A 16064-nucleotide genomic window follows, 5' to 3' on the forward strand; every position below is an offset into this window, starting at 1 on the left:
CTGAGAGGAGCCTCCACCCCTGCTGTCCTCTCCCTGTGAGGTCCCTCCTGCCACTGACTGCTTCCTGGCACTAGGAATGAACCTGACCTGCTTCCTCACCCCAGCCCCAGGTCCAGTCAGGTACCAATGGCTGTTGCTGCTGTGCCCCGCAGCGAGCACTCCACAGTGCACCCCCCACCCGGTTACTCCCACTGACCCTGCAGGTCCTCGTCACTGTCACCAGCTCATCACCCTGCCTGCACGTCAGCCGACGCCTGGCCCAATGTACCTTCCCAGAGCAAGACTCCCCATTGCCTGGTCGGGACCAGAGGTTTCCTGCCCAAGTCTGAACATCAGTGGTTCCCTCAGCTTAGAATAAGAATGCCCCTCTACTCCCCACCGTCCACATTCTCCAATCACATCAGCCCTAGTTAAAATCCTGCTCCTTCTAGGAAGTTCCCCCTTCTCCCACCTCTGTAAGCTTGTTTCACCTCCTGTTAAGAGCCTTGGCCCACAGCATCCCATGTGATGTGACCACCAGAGAACAGGATGGAGCTGCATGGCACTTTGTACACAGATCTCAACAGAGGTGGCTGTATTTGAGGTTGCTGAGCAGGGCTACGGAACTCCTCTTCTTTCTTCCTAGTTCAACTGCAGTAAAGCCACTGCACATGCTGCCAGGATCAGCTCCTCTTGTGCCGTGACTGATAGCAGCCCCTGTTGAAATGAGAATCCCTGCTGGTCAGTACAGTTCTGTGCTGCAAGTCACTGAAATTTCAAGTCAAATGGGTTTAAATGATATAAAGGGAATGTACTGGTCCACATAACTGAAAAGGCTGGCAGGAGGAGGACTTCAGGTAAGGTTTGATCCAGCAGCTCAAATGATGCCACCACAGGTGTGGATTCCCTTAGTCTTTCTCAATGCCTTCTTCATCTTCATGCTCCACAAGGTGGTTGCTGTCAGCCTAACCTCACTCCTCTGCTTCCAGCACCTCTGGGCACTTCTCTCAATGCTATTTATATTTTTGCACCAATAGGCTCACTTCTTTGTACTGCATGGTTCAGAAAAGAGAGTACATCTCTCCCAAGAGTCGGAACAGAAGTCTGAGGGGCCTGGCTCTCATAGACACATGTCCATTGCTGAACAATTTCTGTGACCAGGCAGATGAAATACTCTAATTGGCTCAAGACCATCAGGACCCACCCTGGAAAGAAGGGGTGGGGTCTATCTCCCCAAATCTCATGCCTCTGATTGAGGGTAGAGAAGTGGAGAGTGGTCTGCAAAGGAAATTCCAGGTCTGGATCACCAAAAGGGTAGATGGGTGCAAGTGTGAAAACTCCAGATGTCTACTATGGGTGGTCCAGACCTGTGAGGCATGCCAAGAGGCAGGAGCAGTGCCAGCCAGCCAGGGGCTGCACCCTAGCACTACTGCACCCTCACGTGCTCGGGCCTGCCTCAGCGCCGGACAGAGGACATCTCCTGTGAATGCTCAGTGATGCCCTGTCCGCAGCCTCGGAAGGATCTCCTCCATGGTCCCCTGAAGTCTTGGTTTCCAGTCACTCTCAGTTGGGGTGTGAGCCTCCCTTGGGGCCTTGCTCCCAGACCTGGTCTCTGCCCACAGTGGATGGAGGTGTTTTCTGCTGAAGAAGCCCGAGTCTACCACCCAGGGAAGATGCAGGAAGAGTCAGGGGTCACAGGGATGGCGTGCAAAGGGGCACACCCTCCCCTTAACTCCTCTGCCTCGTTTCAGAACGGTTCCAAGGGATCCCTGCTTTATTCCTGAGACAGCTGGCACACAGTCAACTGAAAAACCAGAGCCAATGGGAAAAAAGTAGTGATTTTTTTCAGAAGTTTATTGATCAGTAGACTGGGTCTTTTTTTGACATTTCTAAACAAGATTACAAAAAAACAGAAGCATTGTGTATTAAATGCATTGGCTAATTGACACGTCACCTGGTATACTCTTAGATTCTGCCCATGTTTACCTGGAAAAACTCAGTGGTTATCTGTCCTAAGAAAGTTATTTGCCACATTCCATGGAGGAAGTAAATGGTGCCTCCTTAAATGCTTTCCTTATCTCCAAGGCAATCTGTCCAGGGTATCGTTCTGGGCATCAAGGAGTGTAGCCATAAAGCGGGAAGGTTCTGGTGGTGGCTGTCAGGCCATGACTCTGGTGGTTAAACCCCATCCTAGGCGGCAGGCTCCAGTACAAGACATTCCCAGTGTGGTGCAGGGGCGGCCCCCCAAGACCCAGCAGACATAGCAAAGGACCGTGGTTGGGACAGTGGGGCCAGGGCTCTGCTGAAGCCTCTCCTGCGGGTTTGTAAGGCGGGCAGCGGTTGGGGGAGAGCACGAGGCATTTGGCTTCTCGTCACATGCTCTCTGACCCACCTGGACACCAGTCCCATGAGATGGAATAAGAATCCAACTCCTTAAGGCCCACAGTTCTGTGGAAGGAGTCACAACCCCCAATCCAGGCATTATTGCTGCATGATGACAAGTGTTCCGGAGAAGCCACTCCAGCCCTGGAGAAGTGAAAGCCAACTGAATGCCTGGCCCTTCCCACAGAAGAGCAGCCCCAACCCGGGTCATCCAAGTGTGTGTGACGAGGAAAGAATCCAAGTAGGATGCCAAGCGGGTTGGACATCAGCGTGTGGCCGCAGAGCTGGGGGATCTCGGCAGGTCTCAGTGCAACGCTTCTGTACAGACGGGCTCAGGAGGGCCTCACCAGCAGGCTCACAGTTTGGAAGTCGACTTCGGGAGGAGTAGGCAGAAGTTTTCATTTTTTCCCCCTAAACTCAAGACTGCAGAAGTTTGTGTTGTGCGATACCGTGTGCTGTACAGAAAACAGACTCAAGATTCTTAGGTTTTCTTCTGTGAAATCATGGAGAGCATGAAGATAGTTTCAGAGTTCTGGAGTTTACCTACTTCCACGCCCCCTGCCCCATCCGTGAGCACTCTGCAGAGGGGGTACTTGGACAGTGGGGTGGTGCAGGGAGGACAATACGGTCGGTCCAGGTGCCCAGATCCCAAGGGCTCCATGTTCCCGGCCCTGCTGCATGGGGTCAGGGGATAACGGGTGTTTTGGACACAGACTCGAGGAACTCTGTGCGGGTCCTGGGACGATATGGGTCCTTGCTTGGCCGTCATCCCTAATGTCTTTCAGTGTTTTTCTTTCCAATCAACTATTTATGATGGGTGACTTCAGGTTTTAAGAGAAGATATTGAGAAAAATGGACATGTGACTTCCTTTTTCTTCCTTTTTTCTCAGCATTCAGCTGCCAGATGTCCTCCCACCAGAGGTCATGGGGGTGGGGTGGGGATCACCCATGAGGTGCTTCCATCCACGTAGAACCAGAAACCTCCTCTGCGGCTCCTCTGAAACAGTATTCCTCTACATCCATATATAGACAAAACTTGCCATATGTACATATATACACATTAACAAGTGGCCAAAATACATACTCTTGTGACATACGTGTATATATTTATCTTTATATATGACAACTGAGCTGAGTTAAAGAAGCAAGATGATTGTGAATGGAAATAATCTAACCTTGGCATCTCTATACCTTTCGACAAATGAACTCTCTCCTCCTCTCTCAATCTTGCCCTCTGCTGGATCCACTGTGCTTACACACCTGTGTGGTCCTCGTGAATTCACAGAACTATCTACTGGAATTACAAATGTCTCTTTTCTATGTGTCTAATTAATTTAAAAGTACTCACTAAGACTAAAACCATGTTATGTATTTACTTCTCTTAAAACTAAATTATGTAGAAAGTAAGCTAGGGAGTGTGAGGGCTGGCATCTGGATAAATGCTTCTCTAAAGTAAACATTTTCTTAAGTCTGCTGTTCTGCCCCTGATGTCACAAGGGACACCAGAAACAAACAAACAAAAAAAACGAGTGTTTTGGGAGACTTAGGTGTGACTGTTTGGATTTCATTCATTTTTGGTGCTGGCAGGGTCCCAGGCTATGCAGCCATCACAATAGTGATGAAATATCATGTCTCTCTTATTGCATAAATAATGGTGAAAGGCACCTGCATCCCCCAGCTGGAGCCCACACAGCTGGGAGGGTGACCTCCCCTGGACACAGGCATTTGGGCAAGTGGTCCAGAGAGGTTCACCCAGGGCACCCAGGGAGGGAACATCAGGAACTGATGTACAGGTAAGGGCCCAGATCCTACCTCGTGAGGCATTCATGGTATGAACCACACAGTCTTTTGAAGAAAAGGCTTTATATGAAAGATTGCATCTTGTTTCTGTATAAAGGTCTTTATCCTTTATATAGAAACTATATTTAAAAAACTAGTCATAATAAAAATGCCTATTTTTTATAAAAATAGTGTCTAACGCTAGTAGACTGACCTTGGGCTGGCCCCCCGTCCCCTCTGTGGCCACAGGGCCAGGACACTGCACGCACCAATTCATGTTTTTTCTGGATTTAAATCCTGCCATTTTCCAAGGAGCCTTGGGGACGTGTAACCACGCTAACTGAAGACTGGGGAGAACCACCGCTTTTCTTACTCTAGTTTAAGTATGATAAACTTTGCTAAAACCTGTTGCCAGACAAGTAAAGCTAATCTTCAGATTTCAACGTGACTTGAAATGAATACTAGAACTCTTGCCAGGGGTTAATAAAGGTTGTGAGTTCCAAATTTCTAACCAAATACACCTTTGCTGGGAAGGCCGCAAGGTTGGGGGAGCCCTGGGAGGGCCGGCCAGCAGGCGCTGGGATGGATGCTCCCTGCGGCCTGGCCGCGGGCTCTGCGGGCCCACAGAAGGGACGGGGACACGCAGAAATGGTGCGTCCTCCTCTCAAAGCTGGGGCAGCAGTCTACTCTGTGGTAGACAGTTTGGAGAGAACAGAAACCTTCTCAGCTGTTTTTTTTTTTCACTCCAAATAGAGCAAGAGACAAAATAAATAAGCTGGTCTTTGCTGCTTCCCGGTGCTCTCTGAGGGACAGCCAGGTTCAAAATGATGGACAGTCCAGTGAAGCCCAGCACAGCCCCCAGCTGACACGCCCTGGCTCCTGGGATTCCACATCTGGGCTTCTCTAGGCTTTGGAGGACTCCTTGGACGATTTTCCTTTCTTCTCAACGCTTCCATCCCTGTATCCACCCCGTCCCCCCAACATTTTAGTAGAAACTCTGGGAATTTTAAGGTAAACAGATCTCATCTAGTGTCCAGTGTCTGCCCTCCCCGTTCTACAGATGGGGAAACCGAGGCACAGAGAGGGCAGTGCCTCGCCCAGGGTTGCTCAGTGAGTCAGTGGCAGTGTGGGCCTCTGGCCCAGGCCCCCCAATTCTAGCCCCACACCGCCCTCGCTGTGTGCGGCTTGCCCCTCAGTCGGCGTTCGGCAAGGATTTCCTGTGGGAGGGTGGCACAAGGTGCGGGGGCAGGCTGTTGGGCAGCTCGTAGCCATCGAGCTTGATCTTGATGAGGTGCTTGGCCAGTGCGAATTCCTCCTCGTCCAGCATGCCATCGCAGTCACAGTCGGCCAGCTTCCAGATCTTGCCCAGGACGCTGTTGGGCAGCTTGGAGGTCACCATCTCCTTCTTGGCATTGACGCCCGATATCTTGCCGTTGACGGGCGACAGGGTGTAGAAGAGCTCATCGTAGACGGGCTTGTCTTTGGCCACAACCCACTCCTCCTCATCGGCGCCCTCCTTGGCGCCCTCCCCGTAGCCCTGGTTGAAGGGGCCCTCGGCGGTGCCGTCGAAGGCCCCGCCCTGCACCAGCTGCGTGGGCATGCTCGTCTCCTCCTGGCTGATGAGGCTCATCAGGGACGAGATCTTGCTGCTCAGCATGTTGTCCACGGCCTCAATCAGCTTGGGCTTCAGCGAGTGGAATTTGGTGAAGTCATAGCTCTCAAGCTGTTCCTGGAAAAGGAGAAGCCACAGATTTGGTTAACATCCTCCCTGCAGGAAGCAAATGAGGAGAGGGATGGCTGGAGGGGACAAATGCTCCCTTAAAGCAGGCAGCCCATGCTCTGGGCTGTCCAGAGCGCTCTCTCTCTTTGGTGGGGTCCCCACATCCGAACCCACCAGACACAGGAGTGGCTTTTGGAACAAGAGACAAGATGCATGGGATGCAACATTTTCCTACGGTAGCTAATCTGGGCTGGCAGTGGCATGAGGGACGGTGATCCCCTAGGGCTTTGAGACAAAATTCCTTTCACCCTGTCTTTTTTTAAAAAAGCACTCTAGAGATCTACTATTTTATCTTTTAAAGTATTTTACCTACCTTACATACTTCAGTTGATTTTCACAACAATGCTGGGAGTCAGGAAGAGCAGGTATTAATAACCCCATTTCACAGAGAGCACAAGGCGTGTCCTGGCGGAGTCAAGACAATAGCCCATGCCTCCTGCCGCTCGACTAGCCTCTTTGTGCTGTAACATGAAGCTGCGACAGAGCTGTCAGTAGAACTAATTTAGGTAAAATGATTATTTAAAGACGACGCTGATCAGTTAAAAAAATGTAGTTTAGGGTACAAATAGGTACAAGTTGAAATTGGAAAGAGAGAGAGGAGTAGGGATGGGAAGGGCAAGTATAAATGCAGCCAGTAGAGCTGAGTAGTACTAGCATGGTCAGGGCAGGTCTCGGCTGCAACTCCCAGGACAGCTGGGAGGAGCAGACAGAGCACAGCGTTTGCAGATGGCCCTAGGGGACGTGGCAATTGCCTGGCCAGGATGGGAGCCAACTGTAGATGCCACAGAGGCTCTGTGGATGGCTCTGTAGAAATAGTCCTTCCTGCCTTGGTTACCCTTCCTTCCTTCCTTCCTTCCTTCCTTCCTTCCTTCCTTCCTTCCTTCCTTCCATCCATCCATCCATCCATCCATCCATCCAACATTTACTGACCATTTGTTATGTGCCAGGCCCTGTTCTGGGATATAAATACGAAAAGCCACAGTCTCTGCCTTCAGGGAGCTTATATTTCAAAAACGGTTTGACTTACAGTGAAACAATGATAACACGAAATAGAATAAAGTCATGAACAAAGGGAAAAGCCAAGTAATTGAAAGGAAGAGGAGGGGAATCATCACATCAGATAATGAAGGCTGAGAAAAGCTACACTCCTCAGCTGCCCTGGCTGGGGAGCCGGCGGGGGTGGGGGTGTCACACCTCGCTGTCGGCGGGGAGAAACCACCTGTTCATCACAAGAAAGACAAACCTTCTCTGGCCCTGAACTGTGGAAGTCACTTAGGCAATTGTATAAGGGGCCTCAAAGATCTAGTGAAAATGTCTTAATAGCAGTTTTGCCAAACAAATGCAGAGAATTCCAGGTATGGCAGTTTTTATATGGACTCTATGTGAAGTATGTCTGTTTGGACAATCCTAAAGGGCCAGAGAGGGGCCAGCCAGGTGTGCAGTTTTCTGGAGATGAGACAGGGAGGCTCTCAAGACAAAGAGCTTTCACATTCCCCTCAGACCTGACTGTTCTGGACAGAAGTAATGGGACAGGGAGTTAAGACAAAACAAAGCTTTGTGCTACCATAAATATTACACTTTCATTGTAAAAAATTGGGGAAAAAACTGGTAAACAAAAATAAGAATCTTAAATCACTTATAATACCATCACCCAGCAATGACTTTTGCTAACATTTTTGGGCATACGTTTATAGCCATTTTTACAAACACACACACACTCTTTAACTGAAATAAGACCACACTATTTAACAACCTGCATTTTAAAGAAATAATATATCACAGCTTTCCATGATATCAATTTTTATACAACCTTTAAAAATTTTTTTAAATTTGACTTAATTTTTAAATTGAAGTATGGTTGATTTACAATATTATGTTAGTTTCAGGTATACAGCACATTGATTCAGTTTTCTATAAATATAAAGTGATTTGGTTTTATATGTACATATACTTTTATTTTTAAACATCTTTATTGGAGTATAATTGCTTTACAATGGTGTATATATAAATATACTTTTTCAGTTTCTTTTCCATTTTAGGTTATTACAAGATATGATATAGTTCCCTGTGCTATACAGTAAAAACCTGTTACTCAGCCATAGAAAGGAATGAAATATTGCTATTTGCAGCAACATGGATGGACCTCGAGATTATTATACTAAATGAAGTTAAGTCAGACAGAGAAAGACAAATACCATATGATATCACTTATATGTGGAGCCTAAAAAATAATACAAATGAACTTATTTGCAAAACAGAAACAGACTCAAGATACAGAAAACAAACTTATGATTACCAAAGGGGAAGAAGGGAGAGGGATAAATTAGGAGAATGGGATTAACAGATACACATTAATATATATAAAACAGATAAACTTATTTTCAATAGCTACATGATATTGACCTGTATAGCTGGGCCTTTCCTCATTTACCCTGTCCATGTAATTGGAAGTTTAGGTCGTTTCCAATGGAGAATCAAAATTGTGGTCTCTAGGGTGTGCTGGCAGGGCAGACATTCTAGGCTGTTATTCTGAAGTGGAGCCCTGAGCTTTAGACGGTGGAGAGGACAGAGCGGAAAGCAAAACAGCCTGACATATCTTGGAAAGGTGCCCCCAACACTCTTCTCAGTAGCCAACTCTGTGACTGTCAAAGCAGGCTGGCCTGGGCTGCCACCTAGCACTCAGCCTGAGCTCAGCTCAGAGTGGTGGGGTAGCACAGGCCTGGTTTCTAAGGTACATTCCAGTTTTCATGTCCTCCAACCTCACTGACACACCACAGTCACCTGCACGTCATCCCAACATCAGCACCAAACAATGCTGCTAACACTTTGGGGTCCTGCTGCCGGCACCTCGGTGAGCCAAGGGAACTGAGAAGAGAAAGCCTAGGAGGAGGAGAGCAGGCAGCCCACACAAAAATCCCAGTGCTGCTGGGGTAAACAAGTCTGGATTCCCCTGGGTGCATGAACACCTACCCTATTTCCTCATGAATGAGCCTGAGCTCTGGGCACACACAGAGCCTCTGTGTCCGGCCAAGTGGACAAATGAGGGCGGTGCCCACCCAAACTTTCCACCCGCCTGCAGGCGACATGGATTCAGACTGCAAACCTCTGGAAAACTAGCCAGGGGAAATGGCCACATATTGGCAGGGGTGGACAGGAAGCAGCGGCAGCAGCCGTTCCCACCCCGGAGGGCACGCATGAAGTAAGCCCTACACTCTCATCCCTGTGGTACCCGCCTGCCCAGCCCTGGCCAGGGGGGTGGGGTCCCAGTTAAACCACACCATCCCTGTCCTCCACCAGGGTGGCTCCAAAGCTTTTTATTGGGATGAACACACACTGGAGAATTTAAAGAGCTACCCATCAAACAACTGTATGCATCAAAGCCGCCAAGCGCGGGATCCTGGAATTCCCCCACAAGAGACAAAGGTCAATCCCAGCCTAGCCTCTTCTGGGCTCTCCCTTGCCTGCTCACTCCCAGCCTGTACCAGAAGCTGTTTTTGAATCCACTTGGATGGTCTGAGCAGATGGGGATGGCTCTGCCGCCCTCTGCTGTTGAAATGTTTTTTTTCTATTTTAAGATTTTATTATTTTTTAACATCTTTATTGGAGTATAACTGCTTTACAATGGTGTGCTAGTTTCTGCTTTATAGCAAAGTGAATCAGTTATACATATACATATGTTCCCATATCTCTTCCCTCTTGTGTCTCCCTCCCTCCCACCGTCCCTATCCCACCCCTCCAGGCGGTCACAAAGCACTGAGCTGATCTCCCTGTGCTATGCGGCTGCTTCCCACTAGTTATCTACCTTACGTTTGGTAGTGTATATATGTCCATGCCACTCTCTCACTTTGTCACAGCTTACCCTTCCCCCTCCCCATATCCTCAAGTCCATTCTCTAGTAGGTCTGTGTGCCAGTTCTCCAAGGAGGACAACTGCATCAGCTATCAAGGTGGCCTTGCTCGTGTTCCCTCATTCTGCAGCACGGACACGTCAGCGCAGCAAAGCAGATTCCCTCCCCAATGGGTGTAGGGCTGACACAGGCCCTGGGCAAAAGCCTGCAAAATACAATTGGCTCTTTGCTACGGTCAAGAGTCACCTTGACCAGCTTGGAGAACAGAGACTTAAAGCCGGCCCCGGTGAGCTCTCCGTGAGATCCTGGGATGTGCAAAGATCATAATCAAGTCATCTGCAAGCTTCTGCCCCTGCCGCTGTCCCAGACACAGTAAGGCTGAATGCCTGTGTTGGGGAAGATGTCAGATGCTCAACAGACTCAGGGATGTGGAGGCCTGACCCACACCAGGAACCCCCAGAGCTTCCTGGGTGACAGCAAACTAGCTTGAAGTAGTGAGCACACCCTCTGGGCTCCAGGCCTGCCTTGCTGCCTGGGGATTCCCTGAAAGGACGGGGGTGGTATGATCAGGGCCTGGCTGGCTTCCCAAGGAAGAATCCTCAGCCAGCTTCCAGGGGTTTGCTCCAGAAACCACTGGTCTATAATCCCCGTGGGAGTCAGGCCTAGGTCAGGGTCTGAGAAACTCATTACCCTAGAGCCTGCTACGATATAAACATACACTAACTTATTAATTAACCTACTCAACACGTATTCACTGAGTACGTGCTACACCCCAGGGGCTGGGGATATGGCCGAGAACAGGACATGGGTCACTGGCTTCATGGAATTACAGCCTTCTATGGGAGACACTAAATAAGACACTGAGTAAATGAATTATACCAAAGCACAGAGACACTTATGTTGTAACAAGGAGCACAAGTCCCAACAAGGGGCTATGCTGCCAAAACGTCACTGCCAGTTACAGTCATAGCAGCAAAACTGTAACCCAGAATGGACCTCTGTAGGGGCAAGGATTTTTATTTTTGCTGTTTGTTCAATGATTTATTCCAGGGGCCTAGAACAGCGCCTGGCCATAGCAGACTTAATTACTATTCTTAGGTGAACGCACAAATGAACACAGATGATGGTAGGACTGTGTGGATGGTAGGCACTCGGCAGGTAGGACCCCTGCTCCCAGTCCCAGGGCACCCAGGAGTCCAATGAAGGGGCCAAGGTGCCTGGTGCGGCGCCTAACCACAGGGTTCTCAGTGAAGGTTCAGGCCCTCCCTGTATTGCCCGGCTACATGGGCCAAGGCTGCTCCCGAGACCTGGGGTGAGGGATTGCCCCTGTGACCAGCTCTGAGAGGCCTGGATGCCCTCTGACCGGCCAGGCCCAGGCTAGCATGGTCAGGAGTAGCTCTGGTCACAGAGTTTGCTCCCTCCGTTCGGGAGCTCCCTGGAGACGGGCAGGGGAGGCCTGTCAGGGAGACTTCAGGTCTCGGGAGCCGCACCTTGTGGGTCGGGCATCAAGTGAGCCTCAGGAGGCCAGTGAGCCACAGACATCCCATCAGGCCATCATGAGCACTGTGTATTTACTCACAGCTTTCATTTCAGTCAGGAAACCAATTTCCCTTCCAAAGTATCTGAAGGATGCCAGGAAACAGCTGTCCTTCAGTTTGGTCATGGGGTACAGGGCATAACCCAAGGGTGCGAAAGCAGAACCTGCTCAGGAAGAGGCCCCAGGAGCCCTCAAATTAGCCACCTTAGGACCAGAAAAAAATCCAATTTATCCTCTGAGTACAGGAATATCAACTTTACTTCTAAAAAAAAAGTGTTTCTATGTATTTTTTTAATTTTTTTATTTTTTTGCGGTACGCGGGCCTCTCACTGTTGTGGCCTCTCCCGTTGCGGGAGCACAGGCTCCAGACGCGCAGACTCAGTGGCCATGGCTCACAGGCCCAGCCACTCCGTGGCATGTGGGATCTTCCCGGACCGGGGCACGAACCTACGTCCCCTGCCTCGGCAGGCGGACTCTCAACCACTGCGCCACCAGGGAAGCCCCTATGTATTTTTTTAAGCCGACTAAATCATATTGGACTAGATCGTATATACCAGATGCATTCACCCTGATCCCAGGCATCACAGCAGTAAGTGTAACCCACTCCTATTTCAGTGTGTACGTTATATACAGAGAGTTTACATTAACAAACCCCTTGGGATCGATGCTTCCCCTCCTGCGGCCTGATCTTGCCTCTGCACCTGTGCTTCCTCCTCCCTGACCCTCCCCCGCAAACCGACCCCCATCCCCACCCCAGGCAGGCTGGCAGCTCACAGGCCCAGAGTCTCCAGGGTACAGCCAGTGTGCTGTACGCTCTCTTTGGCCCATGTAGATTCTTTGAAATTCTGAGCCAAAATTTGAAAACCAGGGTACTTTACATACAAATCCAGATCTCTGGCTTCTCGTGAAATATCCAGGCCTGCACTCCCACGGGGCAGCAACCACTGGGCAGGATGGGGCCTCCCCACTGAGCGGGGAAGGGCACACGCTCCCCAATCTGCTCCCACCGTGTGCCCTGCAAGTCCTCACTCACTGCACTTGCAGAATTGTTTTCCTCCCGGTAGGGACGTGTTTCTCAGGACCCACATCTCTACCAAATGTGAGAAAACAAGAGGTGGTCGGAGGGGGCACCCCAGTTTCCTTTGGCGTGGCCCGCCGGCCTCACTTGTTTGAGTTACTTCTGGCTGGTGGCTGCAGGCATCTGAGTTGTGTTGCCTGCTTTCCAGAGGGCTGTGACCTCCAGGGCAGATGGGTCCTTGCACCGGACAGGGAGATGGTCAGTCAGGCTCTCTGAGGAGCCAGAGGTGGCCTCGCTCGGGAGGGCATGGTCAGTGTCAAAATCAAGGTCACCTAACACCATGGCGGGGAGGTGGACACACGGGTCAGGCCAGGGTGGCAGCACCCACTCGGGGTCACCTGGGGCTGCCCAGACACATGTCAGGGAGATTCTGAAATTAGGCCAAAGGCTGCCCGAAGCTGGCCTTTAAGCAAACTCTCCAGTGAGCACAGCCTGCTGTGTCTGGTGAACTCCCGCCGTGGCCACAGCCCGCCACGGCCTCTGACTGAGCCCGCAGCAGCGATGCTGCCCAAGCGCGTAATCCCACAGTGCAGGGCAGCGCGGGGGAGGGCCGGCCTCAGGAGGCCCCTGGAAGTGACCTCCAAGGTCACTCTCAGCTCTAATTCCCTTAAAGTTCTGGGATTCTAAAAAACAGGTGTCGCTTCTGTGCCAAAACAACCCTGAACACAGCCTAAGGGAGCTGTTCATAGGATTTTTTTCAGGTGAGCTTAATTTACTTCTTGAAATGTCTCCCTTTTTGTTTAAATGTTTCAGGAAGCAAGCAATTTCTGCTTTATTCACAGGAGCCTATTATCATGTATTACTAGGAAGACGAATTTACTGTGTTCTCCTCCATTCTAAACCATGAAACCCAAATATGTACCCAGCAACCAGCCGGACAAGCTGGCAGTGCCCCTCCATCCCCACTGGTGACATTGTGATGGGCCCTCTGTACCTGCATTGCCTTGACCTCGGGGAAGTCCCCTGCAGAAATCTGGTATTCTCGCTGCAGCTGAATGTAGATTTCTGGCAACCTGCTGATAAGCTCTCTCTTCTTGTTTTCTTTTCCAAATACACTTGGCATCTCCTTCTTCAGGTGGCTGATGATGTAGGCATGTACCTGAAGGGGTATATGTCAGTGAGGACGGGCCATTTAGAAGTGCACCAGAGAAGGACAAACAAGATGGCATCTTACATGCATCACAGCACATAACAGGCATCCCCGCAAAGTCATGGTGCTCAGGACAGGAGGAGGGCAAGGACCAGGGGGGAAGGTATGGGGGCACCTGAGTGGGAAAGACCTTGGTTCTGGTGATTAACCTCAGAAGACCTAAGAGAAAGTTTCACCAGGGCCAGTGCATGCAAGCACCAGCAAATGAAGCTGGAGGCTGATGGCAATGGCTGATCTGCATGGAAATCTGTGCCCGGTGAACAGTGAGGTGAGAACACCCATAACCTCCCCGTGGACAGTTTAGGCCCCGAGATCACTGAAGTCATTTCTGCACAAGACCAGCTGCCTAGGGCCAGGCCAGACAGCAGAAGCTCCGTCTGAGAGAGGGACCCCTGGTACATGAGGGGGGAGCCCCAGAAACCTTGGTCACCCAGGGGTAGCAGGCCTGGCACTGTTACCCGAAGGGTGGTGAATCCTGCTGGGAGGGCTCTAGTTGGCTTTCGTCACTTCCTTCCCTAACATTTCCACCCTTCTACTGATTTCCAACTTTAGGATGTTAAGAAACACTCATTACAAAAGTTCTCTTTGTACAGCAGAAACTAACAAAACATTGTAAAGCAATTATACTCCAATAAAGATGTTTAAAAAAAAAAGTTCTCTTTGTATACCTAGAGTTCTACAGAGTAATTTAGAAGTCAAGAAAATAACTAAAATAAGAAAAGATGAAAAACAGGGCAGTGATTACAAAAAGAAAATGACTGTGTAGCTATGGAAAATCCTATTAAAGAAAGCAGAGGTCTACTATAATCTTGTGGAAGAATGGAAATTGAATGAAGGGGGTAAGCAGAAACATCCCATGGCTCAGCTGAGGGCCTCTGTGTATGGACATACACTGGGCACAGCCAAAAACATTTTGCTAAGATTTGAACTCTAAACTAAGTGCATAATGCAAATGCTGACAGGCTCGGACCAGACAACACGAACTTCTCCATCTACATAAAGGTCATTTTAACATAAGCACACACTGAGCTGCCTGACTATTGCTACAAGTATAGATTGGGAGAGATGCTTCTAAACCTTCCTGTCGCTAGTAAACTTATTTATTTATTTATTTTTAAACATCTTTATTGGAGTATAATTGCTTTACAATGGTGTGTTAGTTTCTGCTTTATAACAAAGTGAATAGTAAACTTATTTACTTTTCAAATTAAAGCAGCTTAAAATGTTTACACGATTCTTTAAGATAACCAGAGAAATCCAAGGTTTGGGAATCCTTTTATTTAGAACGATGGGCTTTTAACTGCATTCCTGAGGATATGATGAATACGTGGTAAAACTAGTAAGACTGGTAATTTCCTTGCCTTGGTTAGTGAATGCCTGGCTTGGTTTGGATGAGGCTGGGGACGGCCCTGGGTAGGTCCGAAGGCCTTGGCGGGACCGCCATATTCCATCGGGGAGAACCAACTATCACCAGCTGTCCTTGCATCATTTCCTTGGCCTCGGCCCTCCTGGATCCTCTGGACTGGGCCTGTGGACCCCTCTCTCTTCCGTGCTATGGCCTGCCCTGCTCTGGAGCCCATCCCAGCTGAAGCAGGAAGTCCCACTACCTGCTCAGCTTCCCATCCACGAGGGCGTCTTTCCAAGACCCCTTCCCAGAGCCCAGGCCTGGGGCAGCTGCCAGGTCCCTGCAGAGCTCCCCAAGCCCCCTCCCCACCTATCAGTGTGGTACCTGGGAACTGCCAGGCCCCTGTGCAGGTAAGGCTGACTCCCCACCCAGCCCCTAGCTCCCCTGGGAATGGCACCCTGCTCTTGAACACCGCCTGGTCCCCAGGGGCCTGCTTTCCCTGGGCTGGGCTGCAGGTGATGTGCCCCTGCCACAGCCCTCCACCCATTGCCTGGCACCAGCTCCCTCATCCCTGCCCTCATGGTGCTCACTGCTGATGACTGAGGCTGCTGGATAATGGGCCAACCTTTGACGCCAGGCCTCCAGGGCCCTGACGTAACTGGGGCAGTTCCTGTGCCAGGTCTCAACTCCCTCCTCCTCCCACCTGCCTGGCTCTACCTGAGTCATGACCCTCAGGTGACCTGCTCATGCTGCAGGCTGCTCTCAGCCTCAACTACTGGCCTGTTTCGTGGAAGTCCCCTGTTGTACTGCCTCTGCATGGCCTCCCCCTCCTGCCCTTCCCTGGGCATCCTAAGACAATAACCCAGGGTCAGATTCTATGCATGGGCCCTGCCTTTAAGAAGCTTATCAAGTTACAAGGTAAATTATAATCCTTAGAATCACAGAGTATTAAATCTGGAAGGGGCTCCCTATATCTGACTGAATTCCTGGTTCCAGGAAGTTCATATGACTTACTCAAGGTCACGCAACTAGTTAGGAGATGCCAAGCTGGAAGTAGCATTTAACTATCTTACTGCCTCATTCCCTGTCTTATAGAATTAACTGCTTTTTGTGGGTATGAATTAAAAATCGTACTGAAGCTGCTGAAGTCTGGAATTCAAAGTGAACTACGTCCTATGGAACAACTT

The 16064-nt window shown here is 49.9% G+C and overlaps 1 protein-coding gene across 1 annotated transcript in view; it reads right to left on the reverse strand.

Annotated features, from left to right (window-relative positions):
• Window positions 1-1815: 1815 nt before the first annotated feature.
• Window positions 1816-16064, reverse strand: part of EHD4 (EH domain containing 4) — an 89480-nt gene continuing 75231 nt past the window's right edge. The window contains exons 5-6 of the mRNA XM_027083994.1: window positions 13317-13481; window positions 1816-5869 (exon numbers count right to left, since the gene is read on the reverse strand). Coding sequence (XP_026939795.1) covers window positions 5333-5869; window positions 13317-13481 — 702 coding nt within the window. The 3' untranslated portion in view covers window positions 1816-5332. The remainder of the gene's footprint in view (window positions 5870-13316; window positions 13482-16064) is intronic.

Source organism: Aethalodelphis obliquidens, unplaced genomic scaffold (assembly GCF_003676395.1).
Source record: "Aethalodelphis obliquidens isolate GAN/ISIS:26980383/991018 unplaced genomic scaffold, ASM367639v1 scaffold51, whole genome shotgun sequence".
NCBI classification, from domain to species: domain Eukaryota; kingdom Metazoa; phylum Chordata; class Mammalia; order Artiodactyla; family Delphinidae; genus Aethalodelphis; species Aethalodelphis obliquidens.